Raw genomic sequence first — 26,392 nt, forward strand, 5'->3', positions numbered from 1 at the left:
AAATTAATATAATAATTAATATAAATTGGAAAGGATTTATAAATATTGGAGTTCAAATAATCTATGCATATATTATTTATATTTATTCAACAGTTATTTATATTTCATTAACAGTTAAGTTGTTAGTATTTCATATAAAATTTGAATGAATTCATATAAGTTCTTTTAAAATCGTAAATTGAAGTTGTTTAGTTGTTTTGTTTTGAAAAAATGTTTTGTTTAAATATATTGAATTCTTTTATAAATTTTAAAGCTCATATTGAGCTGTTTATTTTACAAATAAGATTAATTTCTTGAAATTTAATTTTGTTTACAATTATTACAATTTCTATCTTTATTTATTATAAAATATATTTTAATAAATAAATCAAAAGCACATTAGGCATAATAATTAAGATTAGCTTTCTTTTTCGCTTGAACTTCATTAATAGCTTCCATTAAATCTTCATGTGTAACTGCTGTTGCATTGCGTCTCAATGCTATCATTCCCTACAAAAACAAAAAAAAGATTAAAAAATATTTTTAATATGTTTATATAAGATATTACATACCGCTTCCACACAAACAGCTTTACATTGAGCGCCATTGAAATCATCAGTAGATCTTGATAATTCTTCAAAATTAACATCTGGAGACATATTCATTTTTCGCGAATGAATTTGCATTATACGAGCTCTAGCTTCTTCATTTGGATGCGGAAATTCTATTTTCCTATCCAAACGACCAGATCTCAATAAAGCTGGATCTAAGATATCTACTCTATTCGTAGCCGCTATTACTTTAATATCAGCAGTTGAACTAAACCCATCTAATTGATTTAATAATTCCAACATAGTACGTTGCACTTCTCTGTCTCCAGCTTTTTCAGAATCAAAGCGTTTTGTTCCAATTGCATCTAATTCATCTATGAAAATAATTGCAGGTGCTTTCTCTTTTGCAAGTGAAAATGCATCTCTCACTAATTTTGCACCATCTCCAATAAACATTTGAACAAGTTGGGGTCCTGCCAATTTCAAGAAAGTAGATTTTGTCTGTGCAGCACAAGCTCTAGCTAATAAAGTTTTTCCAGTTCCTGGTGGTCCATATAATAATACACCCTTGGGAGGTTGAATACCAAGATTCTCAAATTTTTCTTTATGTGTCATAGGTAAAACTACAGCTTCTATTAATTCTTGAATTTGTTTGTCCAAACCACCAATATCTGAATATTGTTCTGTGGGTCTTTCGTCTACTTCCATAGCTTTTACTCTTGCATCATACTCAGCAGGCAAAGTTTCAAGTACAAGATAGCTATCTTTATTGACACCAACTAAATCACCTGGTTTTAAAGCTTCTGCATCAACCAATCCAATTACAGGCAAAAAGTATGTTTGACGAGTAGAAGTTTTAATAACTGCACATTTGCCTTTCCTTTGTGCATCCAAATCAACAACTGCACCATCTTCTTCCCCAATATTTTGAGGATCCACATCTAATAATTCTATAACATTTGATACTAAATATGGCAAGGTTTTATTTACTTTAATTTTTTCAGTATTCTCTTTAATTTTATCATTTTGTGCCTGAAGTTCATGAGAAATACGCATCACTTCACTTTTCATAATTTTGATTTCATTGTCTAATAAACGTGTACGAGACACAATCTCATCTGTAGACATTCTCCAAACATCCTCACCCAAAGCTTCCTATAAGATTTATAAAAATATTTATTATTAATTATATTATTATTAAATATTTATTATATAATCTTTAAGTTTCTCAAACTTCATAAATTATAAATTATAAATATTTAGAAATAAATTTAAAAGCTTGCTAATATTTGCAAGTTAATATTTATAAATATATACAAATAAAAAATAAATATAATCTTTTTAATTAAAATATAATACAATTTTTAATTAAAAAATATTTTTTAATTTTAGTAAGATTTATTTTATTTTAAGTAATTTGCATTAGAGATGTAATGTATCAAACTCTAAACGAATAAGATATGCTTGTCATTCCATCCTAACCTATACCAAATAAATTTACAATTTATACCTCTCCATCTTCCCAAAGAGACTTGTCTTCAAGAGTAGCCATTTATATTAATAAATTTAATATTTTTTAAATGTTGAAACTCAAAAATCTTCCGTAAATTTGTATTTTGTATAAATCTTGGTCAATTCAGAATTTCACTTCACTTACTGAATTAGTAAGTATTTTATTTATCAAGTCTATGGCTTATTCTGCCATTTTAAAATTCGTTTCTATATTTTTTTAATCTATGTTCAAAAATTAACTAGCTTATAATTTTTAGGTATATAATAAAATATAACTATACAAAGATTTATAGAATAACAAAATATAGATGATTTCATATTATTATGCAAAAATATATTAAATATTAAAATAAACATAAATAATAAATAATAAATAATAAATAAAAGATATATATTGAAATATATTGCATTTGATTAAAATATAAAACTATCATCATATGGAATTATATATTCTATTCTAAATATTTATAATCTATAATTATTTAAAATATTTATAAAATAATAATATTTATAATATTTATAAAATAATTATTTAAAATATATTTAAAATCTATAATCTATAATTTTTTCAATCGAATAAGAAATCAGAAACTTCAAAAGAAAGTCAGATTATACAATTTTTATATCATATAATTCGAAGATTATAGTCCTAATAATGTTATTTAAAATATTTCAAATCTGATTGAAGAATTGAATTTGTTTAAAAAATTTTAAGTATTAAAAACTTTGATTTTTATTGTGAAAATTTTAATTATTTAAAAATATTGAAAGTCTTTTGTATTATATTTTGTATAATATAAAAATATTGGCAATTAATTATGGTGATAATAAATTAACAACAAAATTTAGGCAAGATACACATATAAATAGTATTTCAAAAATATTTTGATATTAATTAAAAAATACATAATATAAAAAAAAATTAAAGACTTCCTGAAATGATTTGATTGTCATTATTTTTATATTGTTTGTTAAAGCACTATCATTAAAAACAAATTAATAAAAATTTCTCGAATTTTCTCGAATGATTGATTTATTTATCTAACAAAATTTTAAAAATGTATTTTGTTTGAATATTGAATCTGACTTAAAAGCAAAGATAAGAAAATTATAATTGACCATTTAACACTTATCCTAAAATTTCGGTATTATACAATTATTTTATGAAAAAAATTTATGAATTTTAACATATATTAATGGGATTATTAATTAATTATTCAAAATTTTGATTATTAAGGATTTCGATTTTATTCATCATTTTTTGTTTAATATTTTATATTGTTCTTTTGAACAATATAATTAATTTTTAATTTAAAAAAATTTTATATTATAATATATCTAGTTTCATATTTATTAAATTTCTCTCTTTTTTTTTTAAATTGTTAAACAGTTTTTGAATATTCATAACTACAATTAAGTAGATTAATGAAAAAAAAATTAAAATTGACATTAATGAAACTGAATTAGCTAACCTTCATTAATTTGAAATTCAATCAAAATATATTAAAAAATATTATTACATCTTATAATCATGATCAATATTTTCTGATATTTTACATTTGATCTTTTAATTTAAATTTAATTAAATCAATGATCTTTGAAGTAAATTAACAGTTCAAAGTGTTAATGAAGAGAAAATTTCGCGGTTTTATAAACGGTAAATATATAATTTCTGTATTATCTACACAAATCAACATGCTATAAGTCAAAATAATTATCAAGAAAAATAATTATGAAAAAGTTAATGTCATCGTATTCATTATATCAGATTCAATGAATATCTTCTAATACTATATAAGATATTTATATAAGATACTATATAAATTATCTACATAATGTAAATGCATGTGATAAGTTTTTTATTTAGAATCCAATAAACATAGAATCACAATATTTCTAATTAGATATTCTTATGTATATTCATATTTTTCGATTTATATAAGAAACATAGATACTTTCTTTTTTACATCATAAAAATATCTTTGAATAGTAATATTGTTTTATAAGTTTTGGTTTATTAAAAAAAAAATTTATATGAATAATATAATAATAATAATGTGAATAATAAATAATGTATAGAAGAATTTTCATGAATATAAAATATGACATTGCCTTTCAAGTCATCAATGATCCAATATAAAAGATATTGAACGCATTGATATTTGATACTTGATGTGTTAGTATATTTAAGATATTTCTTATATATATCTGCCACTTCATAAAATCGATAATGTACAAATCTTAATTTAATAATCGCTCGATTTTTCAAGCTTCATTACATGTAAGAATAATATTTAGTATAGATAATTCAGATAAACGAGAAAAATAATTGCCTTATTAGACATCATGGACACATAAATACTGATGTAAATATTAAATGTTTATTACTCGATATTTCATATCAACAATTATTAGTAAAAAACATTACATTAGTATTAATAATGATACATTAGTATTTGGATAAAAATTCAATGTATTAACAATATTTGTATTTAATGTATTAACAATAAGCAGGTTTCGAATAGAATAATAAAATAGAATAATAAAATTGAAAGATTTTATTAATATCTCAAAAACTAATAAAATACTTGAACTAATAAATACTTGAAGCTAAAATTTTATATTTTTTTTCTCCTTCCTATAATTTTTTCAAATTTGATTAGTATTGTGATAGTATAGTATTTGATAGTATATATTTGATAGTATTTTGATTATTATTAAAATTAAAAGAAATCGTGAAGATGTGTCTTAGTCAATAGTATTTATCAATTACTATAATTTAATCTCGTAACTAACTAAAATTAAACTTAATTTAATTTAATTTATTTTACATATTTTTTTATTGTATACTTTATAAAAAATTATAATTATAATTATTTTATATTTAAATAATATATTAAAAAATTATAAAATTATCATACAGAATTATTATTATAATTATTATTATTTATAAAATTATATAATAATAATTATTATTATAAAATAATTAAAATAATTAAAATAATTTATGAATGAAGAAAAGAAAAATAATAAATATTAATAAAAATAAAATATTTTGATAATATTCAGATAAAAAACGACGAAAGGTAAATATAAAACGCATCTATCAGATAAGTTTCACGTTTTTCTTTATTGTTATTAAATTAATATGTTGTTCAAGGATTTATACACATATACATATGTGCATAAATGACGCGCGCACGTGCGCACGCGTGCACATATCGTATACGTCTATATTACGCATGTATGTATGTATTGTATATAACAGCGACAATTACAATGCATCGTTTATGATCAGTAATAATAATTGTAATCGAAAACCTTACCGATTACTAGATGAAACCGAAAAAATACCTGGCGAAGTAATCATAATTAATTAACCGTTTAATTAGTACAGTCGTTATTACTCGTAATCTTTAGTCCATCGTTAATTCATAATTTTTTTTTTATTATTTTTGTCTTTAACGCTTATATCACTCGTTATAGATACAGGGATACAGAAAAATAATACCGCGCGGCTGTGGTGGAATTTTCTTAAATTATACATTATATATATATAAATATATACTTTTATATTTATATATATATATGTATACATATATATATATATATATATATATATATATATATATATATATATATATATAAAAGGGGATCGAGGACTGTCATTAGAATAAATTTTCTCTCGCACGGATTCGCTCTGTCTCCGATATCGAATTTTTAATCACGATCCAGGATCTAACGTGCAAAGATCTAATTGCAAACGAATGATCTTCCTCTCGAAGAATATCGAATTTTTATAACGAGAAAAATTTTTCTTTTTAATTAATGAATTATCTTTTATTTATTTCGAGATTTTTGTAAAATTTCATTATTGTAAATTTTCTACTTCGTAATATTGCAATTAGCAAAATTTGTATCGTAAATATTTGAATACTCAAAAAATTGATCTTCTGTTCGAGGGAAGATTATGGAATTTTTATGGCCATAAAAATTTCTTTTTTATTATAAAATTTTTTGTAAGTTTTTTTGATTTCATTTCAAGATATATATCATGTGATATTTTGTAATGAATTTTGTGAATAGAGTTTTAATTTATTAAATGTCACTGATTCTTTGATTTATAATTAACGCACAAAATAGTGGAAGTAAAATTATCGTTCGCTAAATTAGACGGAATATTAATCATTATAATGCATTTTTCTATTCTTGGCAAGAAATATTTGAATATCAAACTTTTATAATCGAACGAGATCATTAACTATTATGAAAGTTTCGTCTAAATATTTTAAAAAATGTAGATAATTTTTTAATAAATTCTTATTTTCACCTATTTCTCTCATATTTCTAACAATACACGTTTTATCTCAAGAATAAGAAAGTTCAAGCTGAAAATTCTCCGAAAGCAATGCGTATTGCCAATTAATAAATTCAGAGAATTATGATTCTCTAATGATATCTAATTTAATATAACTCTGAATGAACTTTAAACTACGAAAATCGATAATATATCATATATAATATACAATGTATAAAAATTCTAAACTAAGACTTCTAATGAAATTTACAATGTATCAAAACTTAAATCTATAATTTTCTCAAGAACAAAGATCAAGATTTATTCAAATAATCTCTAACCTTTGTCCATCGATCTTCTACCTTGAATAAGAAATATCTGATCCATGCACAGAAAATTCCAGATCGCGAATATTCGACACCGCTTTTAAACAATATTAGGATAAATTGTAGCTTTACTTAACGATTCTACCAGCCGAACTCGTCTACGTTTAGCGAGATCGGGATATCAATTTTACACGAGCTGCACTATTTAGGTCCTTGGTCCATTTTCGACGCATACATTTTATTTACAAGACATTATAACTCTTTTTTATCTCTCTGGTACGTGCATTATCATATTACTCTCTCTCTCTCTTTCTTTCTCTCTCTCTCTCTCTCATCTTTTTTTTATTTATTTTATTTGGTTGTATGCATAATATCATCCTCTTTAAGATAGATCGAGAGCGAATCGTCGAGAAGATCTTTATATATATCGTTAATAAGTAGATCGAGAAATTCACGTATTTCATTTTTTTCATATTTTTTAATATTATTATTATTTTTGTTTTTTCATCGTGGGACTTAATCAAAGTAGATCAAACGAATACAATCTTATGGGATGGTTCTTGTCGGATTAAACATTGTCAAGCACTTTTTTAAATTGCCTGATCTGCGGAGAGAATAACAAAAAAAATTGTAAGTTATGATAGTTTTAGTTTGATCAGTTTTTTGGTTCATTTTTTATGATTCATTAAATATTCAATCAATTTATTAAATAACATAATAAGAAATTCTTCAATGTTTGAAATAATTGTGCATAATAGATTTAGAATTATTAAAATATCAAAATTTCAATAAAATGTATGTATTATATTCTATTATTATTTTTTAAATGCAAAACATTGAGTAAATATTAATACTTTTAAAAATGTTTTAAGTTTTTCATATTGTTCCATATACTACTATATTTTTTATTGATAGAAAATTCATTATAAAACAATGAAATATTTATTCTTATTTCAGAATTATCTTTTAAAAAATAATAATAAAAAAAATAATTTAAATCTTTTAGAATAACAAATTTGCATCAAAAATTATATTTTAGGAAAAAAAAATTCAATATATATTTCATAATGGAATATCTTAAATCTTATTTTAGAATAATAGATTATAATATTAAAATTTAAAATAAAGACATTTTTTATTCTACAATAAAAGATATTTAAACAAATATCTTTCATCACAATATAATACTTTATAAAATTTAAAAAAAGAAAATTTTTAATAAAAAAATATTCTATATTTTGATAATAATAATAAATTTTAATATTTTTAATAATATATTTTAACATATTTAAAATAATCGATAATCAATAAAATAACAAAATTATAATATATTAGAATTTTAGCTTTCTCTCTGAAGATTAGGCAAATATAACGCAGTCGACTCTGATCGTCCCCGCAGGCGAAAGACGATATTCCACCTCGCCGTGATCGGTATGGAAATATCGAAGGTATTTCTCAGATTTCTTTCATTCAAATTTTTCTTTTTTTCCTTCTTATTTTCACGTTTTTCATCCATTTCTCATTCTCTCTTTTTTCTCATACACACACACACACACTTTCTCTCTCTCTCTCTTTCTCGCTTGTATGACATGCTATTACCTGTATATGACACATTTACAATAATAACAATATGTTGCTCGTCGACAATCGTCACCTCGGTCCACCTCGATCCTTAATTCGTACTTATTTTTTTTCTTTTTTATGTATACGTGTTATATTTATATATACTCATATTTATATATTTATATATTTATATAATCCAAAAATTTCAGTGTGTGTTGATGGTAAGTACGTGTTTATACGTGTCTCCTGTATGTGTATTTCTGAGTGTTCAAAGGTCCTGGACCCCCTTCCTATCTTTCCATTTCTCACAATGCCTATCTTCATTTTCATCTTCTACTAACCCTTTTCGCTTTTTCTCGCCTTTTGCTCGATCATTTATCACAAAGTTTCTCAAATTTTTCAAACGAATGATTTTTATGCTTGTCATTCATTATTTCATTGTGAAATCGTGGTACAAATTCTTGATTAAATTATATTCTTTTTTATTGCAATAAAATTAATCTTGTCTGTCTGATTTTATTTATAACATAGACTTGTGCTATATTCATTCAACTATTTAACACTTTTGTTGCTACTAATATTTTATTTTTCATATATAAAATTTTTCTTTAGATTTGTTATAACTTTAAGATAATTATCAGTCCCTTTTGCACAGTAATTTATTAATAATTGTACAGTAATGATATTAATAAGTTATAAATTATAGATTTTGTGATAAATAAAATAAATTAAAATTTATTATTTCAATAATTTCATTTATTTATTTCATTTTATTATTAAATTTATTATTATTAACTTTTAATTTAATTATGCAAAAGGAATCCATAAAAAAATATTAATTAAATCTATAAAAAAATACAATATTTTTTTTAAATGTAAGAATATAATAACAATGAATATTTAATGAAAAAAAATGTAATAATAAAATTAATGATATTATTAAAATAATTGAAAAAATATAATGTATATCTTTGTAGTAACGAAAGTGTTAATTTTTGTGGAGATTGGATATGGAAAAAGTAAAATGATACAATGTTTTCTTAATAGAAAATGCAATATTCCAATGAAATTTCAATTATCATTAAATCATTTATTAATATAAAAATGTATTAATCAGAAAAAAGAGGAATTGATATTAAAATTACATTACTACTTAAAAGTTATAACATGTTAAACATTTAACATATTAACTATAACACATTAGATATTTTATATCTGACTAAAAAAATTAATAAAATTTTCCAACTTTCTTTTGATTTTAACAATTTAATATTTTTTTTCAAAACAATAAGATAACATTAATTTAAATAACAAATTATTTAAAAGATATTAAATTTTAAGATATATTATATTTAAAATTTTAAGATTATATTATATTATTTTATTTAATTAATTCAAATTTTTATCATAAAACTAAATCACATTATATTATACATAAAAACAAAATATTATATTATATAAAAAAATTTATACAACAAAAAATAAAAAATTATTGTCTTCATCATCAGACTAATGCAATTTAAATCTTTTTCAGTTGTTTATTTTTAACAAAATGTTTAAAAAAATTCATATTATATTAAAATTCAAGAAATATTATTTATATTTTTTTCTATAAAATAACATGTATCATTTCACTTTTACTCAAGAAATGTAATAAATAAAACATAAAGATATTTATATTAAAAATTTGATCAAAAGCTTAATTCAAATAATATTCTTATAAGTTTGAAAATTATCATATATAATTTATTAAGTTTATTAACTTAGTTTAATTAGTTTAATTTATTAACTTAGTTTATATTCTATTGTTCTATCAAATATATATTCATTAAAAAAATATGTATTCATTAATTGAAAAACACAAATAAATGTTTTCATACGTATAATAATTTTAACCAATCTTTTTCAATGCAAATACTTTTCCAATGTCAAATCGTTTCAATTCGAGTAATTTGTTAATACGTGTACCATCATGAGAAGTTCAAATTCCGCCGCTAGAATTCATTATTGTATAATTCAAATCGTTTAATGATCTTTTAAAATGAAATATATTTGTGATTCGTTTAAATCATTATATTTAATTTATCGGTAAATTTATTACACAATAAAATGAATTTGGCTATGATTCTCCAAGTTCATCATTTATAATAAAAAAATCAATTAAAGATAGATTTTGATTAATGTTCATTCTCTTTCGTTCTATAAGAAATTAATGGTAGAATAGAAAATGATACAGAGTATAGATAAATAGTTTTGCATATGATATCATGTCATGTATACTTGTGAGTAATGTGTTTACAGAAAATTGTTTACTTTTGCAATTTACACGAAATCGATACAAGTTATAAATATTGTGTGCGTAGTCAGATATAGCCTTATTCTATCGTGCTTTCTTGCTTTGGTTATAGAAATTTGTAATTTTTTTCATAATCAATTAAAATTTCTTTTGTAAAATTTTATATAATATAAGAAAATATGACGGATTTTTATACATTATATTTTTCATAAAGTTTAAAATAACTGAAAATTTTAATAAAATTAAATTTATTAAATTTATCAATGTTTATAATATATTTTAAATATTTTTTCTCGTAAAAATATATTAGAAAATTCCTTTAAAAAGAAATTTATTTAAAAACAAATTTAACTGAAAATTTTTTTAAAATTTTTCTTAAAAAGATAATGTTTCTCAAAAAAATTAGACTTTCATTTCTTTTAAAAGAAGATTAGAAAAAAATTTGTCTAGAAAACTGGAAAAATTCGCGCGATATTTAATCAAGTTCTTCTAATTAATTGTATTAAATTCACAGCCACTTAATTTTATTTTGAAAAAAATTAAAAGAAACATTTATTGAAAAGAAATATTCGTTAAAATTTTACATATTGAATATTCATTTAATCAAGGAACATTATTCGTTTACATTATCAGACCTGATTTCATCCAAGATAAGAATGAATAATTTTTATGAAAAAGAAAAAATTAGTCTTAATCCACATCTTAAGAACAACTTTTTGAACTAACTTTCATTAATTCTTAATTAATTGTTTTATAATATTGATTTGCTCGCATAGAATAAATACAAATGTGAAACACAAGTGAATTCGTGCTAACCGATCATTAAGGAAATAGGTTATGTAGAAACTTGTGCGTAGCCTGGTCGGGCAAATGGTAAAAAATAGTCGATAAGGAAGCATGAAGGGGTTATACACGATTCTAAATTGAAAAATATGAAATTTGGTCGAGAGGATGAATTAATTATTTTTTCTTTCATCGAGCATGGTTTTCGATTATCGTAATTGTCGCATTTGCCATTAATTCACAGAGAGTTAACTCTCTGATTTTATCATATTGATCAAATATAAAGAAAAAAAAAAAAGAAAAAAGGGGGAATATATACGAATCGAAGTAAAATATACTTAATTATGGCTTTCATTGTACTTTCAAGAATTTTTTTTTCGTTTACAAGTTTGTTTAGATTATATATATTATGTATACTCAAGCCAGAAAATGTTTTAATTTAAATAATATTCCTTTATCTCTTCTTAATCATCACCGATGAAAAATAAAAGAGAATCATTTCGCCATAAATTTTGAAACTTTTTCTTCTTTCTTTTTTTTCGTTCAAGCGCTAGCGATATATTATACGCAGAGAAATGTATAAAAATCGTTTATCGGTTATATGAAGAATAATCAAATCGTTATATGCGTTTAATATATCATCATAAGAGACGCGTCCTTCTCTTTTCTCTCTCTCTCTCTTTTTTTTTTACCAATAAGTTTTTTTTCTTTTGAAAAAGTAGGTTTATACTTCGAGATAATTGTCACGTTATTCCGATTAATATTACACTTATGAATATTTTCGAGTGATTATGAATATTATCGATTTTACATTATCGTGTACGAATCACTTTTTTCTCGTGGCATGCTCAACACATACGAGGATAGAAAACCATGCCTTCGAATTTATGAAATTCGAAAAGAAATCGCTAAGAATCGATAAGCATGATACTATTCTTGTTACGTTTTTAAAAATTGTACGAAGAAATTATTGAGAGAAGGAAATGATGCTTTTGCTTACGTATATTCAATTCGATTTAATACTGCATACATTAAAATAATTCTTATTTATTCTTATAATAAATAATAAATAAATGTTTCAAGATCTAAGAATTAAATTTGAGATAATAAATTTTTTCAAGTAAAATTTTAAAAAATTTCTTATTCAAACAAAGATACTATAGATAATGATAATGATATGCAATTTGTAAAACATTAAAAAATTTTTGATATGTATTATTAAAGAAATAATATGATACATATAATATAATATAAAATAATTTTATATTTTATAATAATATATATTTAAAGAGAAAGATTTATATATTTGTATAATTCTTTCTTTGCATCTATAATTTTTAATACCACTTAATGATATTAATATATAATAATTTAATGAATTAATGCTGATTCTGATTAAACTTTCATTTTCAAAATGATAAAATAATAAAAAATAATCTTCATGCTCTTAAACTATTTTAATGCTTCATATAAAATTTATTTCTCTCCAATAATAATAAATAAAATATTCTTTTTTAAAAAAATAATAGTATAAAAATAAATATTCTAAGATATATTAAAATTTCTTATATTAATAACTTAAAATAACTTAAAATAAAATAACTTAAATTGCAATATTTCAAACAATCAATTCATTTAAAATTAAAAAAATTGAAATTTTTTCAAATTTTCATTTATCACCAATATTTAAAAAAAATCACAAAGATACGAAAGCAGAAAGCACATTTCCCTTCCACTGGCATGTTTCTATGATTCCCGTGAACCGATCGACGTAGCTGCGTCGACGAAACCTTAATCGACTTCCTTGTCGAGCATGCTACGTTAGAATGAATGAGAGATCACGAACGTGCGATACAATATTTAGAAGAAATGCGTTTCTTTTCTTTTTCTCTTTTTTCTTCTTTTTTTTCTTTACCTCGAATCACTTTCACATTTATTTTTTGCGACGATCTCCACATTGTGGCACATCACGTTCGCTATTGCTATTTTTATTTCTCGTGTGTACATACTCAATTATCATCGATTACACGCGATTAAGACGCAGACGAATAGATTCATTCTCTCTCTCTTTTATTCTTCGTTCTCTCTCTCTCATTCCTTTTCACAGACAATTTTTCTTCGTTTCTTACATTTACATACCCGTTATAATAAAATACACATTCACGAATGTCACAGTGTTGCTTTGTTTCTTTTTCTTTTGTTCTTTGCCTCCTCTCTTTTTCCTTTTATCTTATCTGAACGCAATTAAATTGCCCCTCCTGCATATTTCCTCGTCCATCATTTTCTCTCTTTCATTTCCAACTCCTTGTTTCTCTCCATTCGATCGCATCTATAATTATGTACAAGGTGAAAATTGATTAAGTGTTCTCTGATAATCGCTTCTTTCATCAGTTTCTCCCGCTCTCGCACACCATTATAAAAAATTGATTCGTTTTTATTTTTCTCTTCATCGCGGGATTTACTTTATCGTTACAACACTTTCTTCTCGATGTCGTCTTCTTCTTGATTTTTTTTTGTTTCAATCGTTTATCTTCACCATTCAAGTCTTGCGGAGAGTTAAGCTCATCCGATTCATCAACAATAAGATCCTTTCTCTCTGAATGATTTCTCTCTCTCTCTCTCTCTCTCTCTCTCTCTCTCTCTCTCTCTCTCTCTCTCTCTCTCTCTCTCTCTCTTACTCTCTGTATCTCTCTTATGAAAAATATTCTCGAAGACAATCGTGTGTTCACCCATCACAGATAGTTCCAGCTTGGGAGGTACGCTTTAGACACTTTCAACGTTCCTCTCTACCCCCTTTCTCTCCTTTTTAAAATTAAACTTACTAAAGTCGTCCTTACTTGTATATGTATATGTATAAGTAACAAGAGTCTTCGTTTTATATATACACGTGTATTCATTTTCTCGTTTCTAAACGTTCGAAGAGGGTCAGAAGCCTTCTCTAAATATTCGACGATTCTTCTTTCGTTTCGTATGCAACACTTTTCCATTTTGATCCATCATGTTTTATTACGATTTTTCACTGTTCAATAGACATCCACCCTCGTACCACGATCTTTGGTAACGATAGTCGTGTTACATTAAAGGCGCGTTTTATTTTTTTTTTCTTCTCTAATATTTACATCCCACCGTGGAACACACGGTTAAAGAGACTACCGAGGATCCCGGTGGAGTTTATTTTACTTTAAGGCAGTGTCGTTCGTCGTGGACGAGTTATCTCCGGATTTCTTGGCGTCAGGTTCTTTGCAACATTTTCATCCTTCAATCGTGATTTCCGCGTCAATTTGAAAATAGCAGAGCCAGCACGATCAAGCTTGTATAGGGCCTCGTTTGACTCTCGATCATGTGTAACGATGGTTCGAACTCGACTTCGAAACACGGCTCCGTGTGTCATACGGGCTCTTCCCGCTTGAAGTTGATGTTCTGTGAGGCGCAAAAGTCACGCGTGAATGGGATGCAGTTGAACAGTTTGCACACCTCGCACTCATACACCGGCACATTGTAGAAGAGAGCTAGAAGAAGGGTGAACAGAACGATGATGAGGATCATGCAGATCCATATCAGCCAGATCTTGCGACGACGATCATACTGGCCAAAAGAGATGAATGGTAACAAGGCGTAAGCGGCGAGGAAACCGAAGATGAAACCGAATAAGTGAGCGTAGTTATCCACCCATGGAAGAATGCCAAGGATTAGTAAGCCTATGAGGACGAAAATCAGCTTGGATAAGGCTCGTCGTGGGTGCTTTAACATCGGCCAACAGTGCAATACCTCGACGATCAACGTTGCGAGGAGGGCAAAATGTGCTCCTGCTGGCCCGACCTGAAATTATATAATTTATTTCATTTTAGAAATGATATTTAAGTATTATAAATTAACTATGAATATTTGTGTAAAAAATATTTTCATAAACAGGAATAAAGAAATAAGAGCCAAGAGGAGGAATGTAACCAATAAATATTAATAATTAATAGTAATTATAGTTTGGGTTTCACATAAATTTTTTATATGTTATATACATTTTCTGTACTTTTACACTTTATAAATTTTAATAAATTTAATAATTTAATAATAAATTCTTCATATATAAAACAAAACTATTTATATATATATATATAATATTCATACAATCTAATTATAAGATTTTGAAAAATAGCCTTTATACTATAATATGATATACTATAATATTTGAATACTACATTTGAATACATTTATTCATTGCGGATTTCGATTTTAATCCAGCTATTAAAATATTCTCTTATACTGTGAAGTTCAGTAATGTTTCCTGACATATTTGATTGAATGTCTTGAATCTGTTTTAGGTAATTATATTTTACGAAATTAAATTACGAAATGAACTTTATGATATAAGTACTTCTAATCATAATTAATAAAGAATAGACAATAAACAAATATATATATATATATATATATAATATTGATAAAATAATTACAAATATTAATATTAATGTAATATTGTAATTACAAATATTAACAAATAATTATATTAAATATAACAATAATAATTACAAATATTAACAATATAATAATATATTAATAAAATTATTATAATGATAATAATAAATAATGATAATAATGTTTGAAATGATGTATATCATGAAATATCAAAAATAATGAAATTATTAGATAATACTTTGATTATTTTTCCCTTATTTTTATAATATTAATAATGATATAAATACTAATGTATAAAATATAAAAAAAATTAAAAATTAAGAATTTTTTTAATAGATTAAAATTGACACTTTTCAAGAATAATCCGAAAATTTAAATACTGTAAAAGTTGGAATAAATTATATTTCCAATTATCAAAAGGAATATTTGATGATTATTTAATATTCTGGCTAAATCTTTCTTATTCTATAATAAATCTTATACATATCTAAATAATTATTAATTGACAACAGATATCTTATTAATTTTTTCATTTTTAGGAGTGCTTCAATTTATTTTAATTTTAATAGAAAAAATAATGCAAATAAAATAAAAATGTGAGATCAAGGTTGTGGTTTATATATAACATATAACCTAATGTATAATCTAATATATAATACATACTGAAATTATTAACAATTGAAATTTAAGTAAATTTGAGATTATAATGACTTTTTAATAATAATTAATAATTATTCTTATTTATTATGTTTTTTATTTAATGAATATTTTGTTTCCAATTATTATATAATAATCCAATTATATAATAATCTATTCAAAATAAATATAAGTATATTGAATTTTTATTATGATACGTAAGAAAAAGAAAAATTTGATAAGTATGTATAAGAAAAAAAAAAAACAAAAATCTAAAAAAATTATAATTTGAAATTGCTATTCAATGCTTATAATATTTATTTATTATAGTATTCTATTGTGCAGAATGGAATTTATACTATATATATTGAATTGTGTTATTATATTGTCAATTATGTTTTATATATATATATATATATATATATATATATATATTATGTTATATCTATTCCAACTTATTAAAATTTTAATATAATTTTATGATTTTCTTAAAAATTAATTCTTTTTTACATTTACTTTAATTTGTCTGATAATATTTTAATTTTAAAAAAATAAAAATTTACGAACTTTTTAAAGTTTACAATATACTTTTTACAATAGTTATGTCTATACAATTCTTTTCATATAAAAATTGTTTATGTGATACATTTACTTTTTATTTTATATTATATATAAATTTTAAATTGTATCAAAATATTTGAAGCAGAAAATATAGGATGATTGAATTCTTTGAGAGATATTCATTGATTGAATCCAATATCTCTAGAAAAATTAAATGTAAAATGAAATTTATTAAAAATACTATAACTTTTGTAATATAAAATGCTATTTTTCTACAATCTATAATCTGACCAATTTAAATCTATATTGAAAAAAGCAAAAATAAAGTAAATTCGTTTTTATTTCATGTAACTTAGTCTTATTAGTTGTCTGTTAATTTATTTCATTTAATATAAATATTATTTTATTTATATTAAATTTATTTATATATTTTATTCATATTATATTATAATATTTATATCTATTTATTTATATTTTTATATTATTATTTATAATAAAATGTTAATATATATTTTATGAATCCCTTTTTATAAAAGTATATTGTAATTATATATGAAATGAATGTATTTTAAATTATATATGTATAATACTTAAATATTATTATAAATATGATTGAACTATTCTCACATTTCAAAAGTTTTGCTAAATATAATCTATTGCTATTTTTATGAATTCTTCTTAATATTTATTTTATTTTTAAAATTTATATCTAATAAACATTGAGATTTTCTAACATTTCTCAATAGCAATAGACTATTATCAATAGCAATAGAAATATTATAATCTTACTTTTTAGTATTAAAGATATAATTAAAATTAGTTTCGTTGATATTATTATTAACTTTAGATGATATTTACCGAATATACACAAACAATTGTCAATTTTACAATATAGAGCTATTATATCTGAATGATTAAAGACTGGATGATATATGTTTATGACAGTAAAGATAAAATAATAATTTAAATTAATTAACACTAATTAATTAATATCCATATAAAGAATTTTTACAGAATATAGACGATCAAATAAGAAAATTTTCTCTCTTATATTTATTTTCATTTACTTTTTTATTTATATATATTATCTTTTGATTGGAATATTCTTATTTGGATTTAATATCAAAAAGATTTATGAAAGGATGAATAAGACCAATGATACACTAGATAAATATAAATTAAAAATAAAAATATGAATAAAAATATGAAAAACATAAAATAAATTAAAATTTTGAAATCTGGACTTTGTGAAATTTCGAATTTTTAATTGAATATCGGATTTTTGTACAAATCTTGAATTTCATAATTATTATTCTCAATATTATTATTTATAATAAATATACTTTTATAATAAATAAAATTTTATTATTTACTGTATAATTGATTCTATAAACTTTTAAAAATATTATTATTGAAATTTTTGATGATTGCAAAAATAATCTTGGAATTTTTGAAAAATATAAATTTCTATAAAGATCTTGTTTAAACGAAGAGAAAATACATTTATTATAATGGTGTTAATATTACTTCTATATCTTCAATCAAATTTTACATCATTAATTGGCGAGTAATAGTCGTTTCTAAATTAAGTTTAAAATATTAAGAATTAAATAAGTTTTAATCAACACTTTTATATACCAATTTTTATATCTTATATTATATAAATATCTTACATTTTATCCTTTAAAATCGATTCTTCAAGCATGCTTTATGAATATATTTATTCCTTACATATAAATCTAATAATTTTCAAATAATTTTAAAATTTAAGGGATTAATATAAACCTGGCCAATAAACACAGTTGTTGAATGATACGAATTATCGATAATCCACGCAACGGGAATGATGTTAACATCTGCGACCATGTTTCCTCAAATAGTCTAGGTGAAACAATAATTAACACTATACCTTGTAAAGGGTGAAGGAGGCGGAGTTCCCTCGAGCGGAAGGTACGTTTAACCAAACTAATTAGAACAAATTGGACGGTATTAGTTCTCGAGGAACGATGCTTTCTGTCCGCTCCCCTTTATTCCACCTACCACGACGTATACCTTAATTCACGAGTGTACGCTCCTGATAGAGGAGAAACATTCGGAATAGAGAAAGACTAGAGGGAATAGAATTGATGTATAACTTAGAGTTTACCGAAGTGTTAAGAGGGTAAACTGTTGGGCAATAAGACCAAGGAGGAATGACGTAAAAGATATACTTGTGACCGTGTTACTCTTCATGGATATGAATCACGCTGCAACCATGATCTCTGATCAATTATTTCACTCGATTAGGATCAAAGATCCGATTAAATCGATAATACATAGTGAAATGCGCTAAATGGTCTATGAGAAATTCATTAAAACTTTTATATAATGCGGTTTAATATATAGTGTAAAAGATTTTTATCGTGTATATATAATATTTTAATGACTTTATTCGATGGCTATTAATTTTAAATTTCTCTTTTGCATAATTTTCCTCTTCTTTTTGTATTAACATTTTAATTTTTATTTTAGGTGAAAATTGTGAATATGAATATGAATGTATAAGATTGTCTAGATAGAAAGTTATTATCTTTGGAATTTATTAATTATCACGTCTTTGTGATATGAATATTTAATTTTTAACTTTTAATATGAATAAAATTTTAAAGAGTATCTATATTTTTCAAATTCTAATTGATCTTTTTATAATTTGAATTATATTTTTATAATTTGAATAATTGAATTAATTTGAATTAGTTGAATATTGTTGCATTTATGAATATTTTTATAATATAATAGAATTGGAGATTTTTAAATTTGTAAATTAAAAATTAAGTATTTATAACTTTTATAAAATTCTTACTAAATTTAAAACTTGATAATTAAAATTTAAAATTTGATATATTATACATTTTTAGAAAATATATTTTGTAAAATTCTATATGAACTTTTATAAATTGAACAAAAAATCGTTATGAAAGGAAATTAAGTGAACTTTTTATATAAATAAAATACTTATTATATGAATTTGATTATATTATAAATTTTTTATTTTTTAACAAATCGATAAATAAATTATAATTTATATATTGTTTATATATTGTTATATATTGTTTTAATAATGATTTATGAATTATTTAATTTGATATTTGATTTAAATCATTACAATCATCGAATTTGCCTACATGAAACCGAAATGGAATAAATTTTGAAAAAGTTAATATTACAGAAAAGTATTGATATTTAATTTATATTAAAAAATTTATATATATATATAAATTATTAAAATAATACATATAATGGTTTTATATTTAAAAGATATTGTTTTTGATAGTAATACGTAAATTATATAATTTATTTAAGTTCAAATTAAATTGCATATGAAATATAAATGATTTTTTCTTAAAATTTTTCAAATGTATATAAAAATATAAATTTTGATTGAAAATGATTTGAATTTTATATAATTTATTCTATATGAGTAGGTGATTAAATTGAAAATAAATCTAATATTCACGTATTTCAAAATTTTCCTTATAAATTAAAATATACCTTACCTCTGCCCTGTAAGGAACGAATATCGCACTGGCCAGGTTTCCAGCAAGTGCTCCAATGAAATAAATCAAAGCAATACGCAACGAGCCAGTTAACTTCTCCAAGTCCCGCATTAAGAAATACTGAACCAATAATGTGATTGATAGATGAAGAATTCTGCAAATAAAATATACGAAAGCAATAATTTAGTAAAATTTTCTTTTAATAAAATATTCTCTAATCACTTTTAAATAAAGCATTTATACTGATTGACGTATTGTATCCTGATTAAATTATAATATTATCAAATTGAAAATAATCAATTTTTTAAATAAATTATGTTATTAATTATTAATTTATTTATTTTTATTAAAAATCTAAGATATTTATTTTTTCACATTCTGAATATTTCAATATTTCAAATTTATGATGCTCAATTAATATGATTAATATAACATAACAAAATATCTAGAAATTAAATAATTTTCAAATATAGATTTATACATTTATATAGATATATTACATAAAAAGAAACATATTTCATAAAGAAACATATGATAAGATATATAATTATTTTTAATCCTAGGATATATTTTTAAGAATTAAGTAAATATTTTCAATTTTAAATATATATTTTTTTTAATTTAAATATATATATTTTATTTGGTATAAATAGTTTTAAAAATTTTAAATAATATTTCACGTACCCAGCATGAAGAAACATGGTGGTGAAGAGCCTATAGAATTGATCAGGCCACTCGGGATGAAGAAAGGGTATCATACCGCAGACATCGTGCAAACACTCGACCTGAGAACAGAGGGATGCTTCTTCATGGAAGTATCCGTGTACAAAATCACAGTATTCTTTCGTAGTGATGCGACACATTCCGTGGATCCCGATGCAGCATGGATGCCCGATCACCTCGCAGACCATGTGCTCTGCCATCTTATCCTTGTATCGACCCACTGGGAAATTTCCATTGCCTCGTTGACTTCCGTTTCTACTGTTGAGCAATCCAAAACGTTTTCCTCGATATTATTCACGAAAAAAGTTAGTGGAAGAATTTTTTTAGTAAAAAGAGTTTTTAAAAATGTAATGTGAATCTATTTGGAAATAAAACTGTTCAATTTTTACTCTCAATACAAGTGTTTATTAATAAAACAATTTTCGAGTTTTTTAATAGATTTTTTTAATGGATTCGTGTATTAAGATTCTGAAGTTATGTAAAAATGAGAAATTATATATATGAAAATATCTAATATTTAATGAAATATTTACACAATTAATAAAAATTCTTAGCTCTTAATATTTTGGAAATTATTATTTTATATTAAAATTATTTTTATATGAGACATAAAGAAAAAAATTTTTATTTGTTATAAATGATTTTAATATAAAAATATAAAAATATATATGTTATTTAAAAAGTTTTTAAATATACAAAAATTATTATAAATAAACAAAATTCAACAAATGAAAAGATTTCATTTATATTTAAAGATTTAAAACAGCTTCTCTTTAAAATAACAAAATTAAAGAGAATTAAATTTTTTTTGAAAAATTGAATATATTAAGAGATGATGTAAATGATATAAGTTGGATCTTTGGATAACGAATTTACCTAAATCGTTGATTGAATGGATTAGTTTTTCGACAAATGGGCCACTTGGTGATATCATCTGGCCATTCGTAAGGTGCTATGCTAGCTGGAGCATCGCAGAACTTTGGATCCAACCCGCAAACCGATCCACTTATACGTCCTCCCGGTCCACTGTCCCCAGGTCCCCATTTTTTCCACGTAGATATCGTATTCTAATTTTATAATCATAAATATATATTCGTGAGATACAATAAATAGAAAATTTAAAAATAAAAATGTATGATACATGCAAACTTATTATCATTTCAATATTAATTCTTAATTTTAATAATTTTTGAAATCAACAGTGATGCCTTTGAAATGGACATGTTCATCCATAAATCACCGGTCACTTGTATATTTTGAATAAAAAATTTATTGTATATATTATTAATATTATATTATATGTATATTATATATTAATAGAATTATAGAATTTAGAATTTAAAATTTTATTTTTACAATATTATAAGAAATTCATATATAATTTATTAATAAATTATGATTAAATTATCATTAATAATTAATAATAATTATTATGAATCATTAATAATCATTACAATTCATAATTTATTAAAATGATTTATAATTTTCTTCATTAATGAATGTCAATTTTCTAAATAATAATAATAAAATTCATTTATTCATATTCAAAATCATATTAATATTTAATAATTTATGATCGACGATGACATGCAAAAATAAATCTATGTATCTATATCTGCAAATATGATACGATATTTATTTGTAATATAATAATATAAATAAATATATATCAATATCAAACTTGAATATCTACACAGCTGGAAACAAAAAAGAAATAAATTTACCGTGGCAGTCGATCTCAATCCCCGGACCAGTTGGTTCGCAAAAGAGAGATTATATTATAAATACAAACGAAGGAAGGATGAAATATATATATATGATTCGAGTTATATTCAATTTTCGAAATTGGAAACGAAATAACAACTCACAGAGCAATCCGCTTTGCTGGATTGCACGCAGCCAGAATCATCATTTCTTATACAACACGCTGTGTCCCGCTCCCTTTCCCGCCAGACATCGATCTCTTTCAGGATTTTAATATCGCGGCGCATACACGGTGCAAACTTCGCCCCCAGATGAATCAAGTCAGCGGCCCTCGGACCAAACCAGAAATTCGCTGGTTCCTGGTAGTCCACTTGTTGCAACGATAGACTGGTAACGAGAACCTGTTGTGTATTGAAAATTATCATGAAATTTTAATCTTCTGACAAATTGATATTGGATTCTATGATATTTTTTGATACATTTTTGATAATAATGATATAAAAAATAAAGAAATTTTTATATTTATCAAAATATGGCGTGTTATTTTTATCTATTTCATATTTATTTTTAATTATATGATTTAATAAATTATGTATATTTATTTTTCGGATGTTTTCACATTTCCTATGAAGTTATAAAGAAATTATTATCTATTAGAATATTTTGAAGACTTGATTTTATGTCATATCATTTCTAAAAATTATATTTTTAAAATAATTTTTTTAATAATTTTTTAAATTAATTTTTTAAATTATATTACATATTATACTTCTGATAAAAATGCTAAATGAAGAAAATAGAAAATTATAAAGAAATTTTTATACTAATCAGTAAGAAGTTAAAAATTTTATATTTCCTAAAAATTACATAATTTATTACATAATTCATAATTACATAATAAATAACTTTTTTAAGAAAATTAAATTTATGTATATTTTTTAAAAATTATATATGATATTTATGAATATTTTATCAAATATTTTATCAAATAGGATATTAAAATTAAAAAAAAAATGTAAAAGAAATTTTATAATACTCTGAATCTTATTCATTTCTATTACTCTTTTAAAAAATTTAGAATTCATTATATTATATAATTTATAATATATTTATATTTTAATATATAATTATATTGTCCTTTGAATTTTTTTTTTAAATTTAAGAAAAATGAAAATTAAAAATTCAGATACTTACCAAGCCTGATCTATGACTGAGATCCATACCCACAGGTCCGAAACCGTAGCATGCTAACGATATTATCAAAATAAGAATTTGAACGGTGGTGATCCAATACGTAAAATAAGGACGATGATCTTCGAAATCATCCAGCTGTTTTCTAACGTCTGGTTTTTGAGACACGCTCTTTCGAAATGATCTTCTGCAATCATAAAATAATTTTGATATCTTATAAGATATTATTTCGAAATATAATATTAAATATCTGTTAATATAAATCTTTTATACTTAAATTATTATTTCTTTAATTTTTGAAATTTTCAATTCAATTCATTTTTCAATTTAAATAAAAATTATTTTAAAATATAATATTGAGTTTCGTTATATACACATCTGTTACAAATACAAATTTTGTATGTACAAATTTTTGAATAATTTATTTTAAATAATTTTTTCTTAAATCCTTATCAAATTTCTTATATCTACAATTTTATTTCTATTTTTTTATATAATAAATATAGAATTAAGATATATTATTTAAATTATACATAAATTAAAATAAATATTTTATAATATAAATTGAGAATTTATTTATATAAAATTTTCCTTCATATTCTTATCATTGAAAGTTAATTAATCTTTATATAAAACATATAATTGCAATTTCATTAAATTTATATTATTTCATATTTATTATGTTATATTCTATATTACATTTTATTGTTTTTATTTTATTAAAAAATTATTATAAAAAATTTCTTAAAATTTAAAAATTTTTTAATTTATGATTCATATTTCAATTACAAAACAAATGAATAATAAATGTATTAAAAAGTACTTATATTAGTTTTTTTTCAAAATTTTTCTATCTTTTACTCTTTCAAAATTTATCATTTACATATAAAGTTTAACATATATAGTGAAATAAATTTCTGTTACAATTAATTTAAATTCATTCCAATGCTTAATTTGCTTCTCTAATAATCTATATTTTTTTCATTTTTCTTTTATTCTTCTTTTGTACATATTTACAAATAGTGTACTAAATAAATCCGATTATTATTTTAAAAACGATCCTTATAATCTCCGATAATATCAATCAAATAAATTATCATAAAAATTAATTTATTTTTTGATTTTCTTTAACTCACAAGATAAAAATGTTTAAAAAGTAACAAGAATGATCTCAATTTTCAAGATTTGACAATATTATACAAACACCATTTTGCAATTTCAAATATATAACTATATTTTATCTCCAGTATTAATTTTAATTCAATTGCAATAATAAACGATTTGGCAATGAGATTTATGAATATGTATTACTGATTATATATGATACTATTATGGAAATGAAACATAACGTCGTTATATGAATTTCAACATCATTTGATCAAATATATTCTTGCGATTTCATATCTTCCATCTTCTATTTTAAATCCATTAATTTTTAAAAATTTTTCTCAAAAACTAGTTAGCAAAAAAGAGTGGTTACTTCGAAACAATAGGCAACATTTAGAAGATTGTAACCAAATAATTGAAAATAATTTCAGTAAAATATTATAGCATTATTATATCTGGATCTGAGAATAATATCTTCTTTTTAAAAAAATATTTCAAAGAAAATAACATGTATTTTTCATAAAGAGGAAGATTTATATTTTTATAATATCAATCTCAATAATCTTTTTAAATATCCTTTCTCTTTGTTTTGCAAAATTAACAATTACATTTATAATTAACACAAACGAATCCATGAATATTATCTGTTACTACGTACTATCTATTTTTATATAGAGTTGTTGTCGATAAATAATAACTTTTCATGACAAGCGAACAGAAATCTGACAGCCATGAAAGCTATACCGCATGATGGATAACTATATCCCTCTTGGCATTTTTTTTAAATATCACGCCACCCTAGCAAGACGCTTTGCTGTCACAGGATTTTTTTTTCCTCCCTCTCACTTCTGACATTTGCCGTTTATCCACGTTTGTTATTTGTGTTCTGCGTGTATCTCAAACTGGGTCGTACCTACATGACAAAACCTTCGTGCAATCGTTAAAACAAAATGAAGGAGAGCGAGAAAGTTGTTTCAATAAAACCGCGTTATTATCTTATCCGCGGGGCAATGGTATAAAATAAACGTAGAAAAGACAAATTTCCATCCTCTAGTTCCATTTTATCTTCTCTTTCGTTCCTTTCTTTCCTCTTTTTCTATTTTTCCTCTTTTTTCTTCTATCTTTAAACTTTAAAATCTTAAAAATAAAGATTTTACAATGTATGGTAAGTTTAATTGAAGAATTCAAGAATTGACCTTATGATTGATTTATTT

At 22.8% G+C, this 26,392-nt stretch overlaps 2 protein-coding genes across 3 annotated transcripts in view; both read right to left on the minus strand.

Moving 5' to 3' along the window:
- Window positions 1–62: 62 nt before the first annotated feature.
- On the minus strand, window positions 63–2,274 carry LOC108004401 (26S proteasome regulatory subunit 6A-B). Its single transcript, XM_017067273.3, has 3 exons — window positions 2,041–2,274; window positions 552–1,685; window positions 63–489 (listed from the first exon to the last, which is right to left on the minus strand). Exons 1-3 carry the CDS (start codon window positions 2,080–2,082, stop codon window positions 379–381), a joined length of 1,287 nt encoding a protein of 428 aa, XP_016922762.1. The 5' UTR covers window positions 2,083–2,274; the 3' UTR covers window positions 63–378.
- A 2,879-nt stretch (window positions 2,275–5,153) lies between these two features.
- The window catches only part of LOC108004397 (inactive rhomboid protein 1), a 383,917-nt gene continuing 362,678 nt past the window's right edge, over window positions 5,154–26,392 (minus strand). Inside the window, exons 10-15 of one of the 2 annotated variants that reach the window (XM_062085198.1) lie at window positions 24,075–24,258; window positions 23,045–23,281; window positions 22,053–22,243; window positions 21,138–21,431; window positions 20,454–20,607; window positions 5,154–15,126 (exon numbers count right to left, since the gene is read on the minus strand). In XM_062085198.1, coding sequence (XP_061941182.1) covers window positions 14,695–15,126; window positions 20,454–20,607; window positions 21,138–21,431; window positions 22,053–22,243; window positions 23,045–23,281; window positions 24,075–24,258 — 1,492 coding nt within the window. In that variant the 3' untranslated portion in view covers window positions 5,154–14,694. Of the gene's footprint in view, window positions 15,127–20,453; window positions 20,608–21,137; window positions 21,435–22,052; window positions 22,244–23,044; window positions 23,282–24,074; window positions 24,259–26,392 lie in introns of both variants that reach the window. The other variant, XM_062085197.1, reaches the window with a different exon arrangement.

Source organism: Apis cerana, linkage group LG14, assembly GCF_029169275.1.
Source record: "Apis cerana isolate GH-2021 linkage group LG14, AcerK_1.0, whole genome shotgun sequence".
Taxonomy (NCBI): Eukaryota; Metazoa; Arthropoda; class Insecta; order Hymenoptera; family Apidae; genus Apis; species Apis cerana.

Bases quoted from the DNA above. Each gene is read 5' to 3' on its own strand.
- LOC108004401 (XM_017067273.3), bottom strand. From the start codon at position 2,082: ATGGCTACTCTTGAAGACAAGTCTCTTTGGGAAGATGGAGAG. The intron at 1,686-2,040 runs GTATAAATTGTA...TAAATCTTATAG, and splicing joins CTCTTTGGGAAGATGGAGAG to GAAGCTTTGGGTGAGGATGT. The intron at 490-551 runs GTATGTAATATC...TTGTTTTTGTAG, and splicing joins AAGCTGTTTGTGTGGAAGCG to GGAATGATAGCATTGAGACG.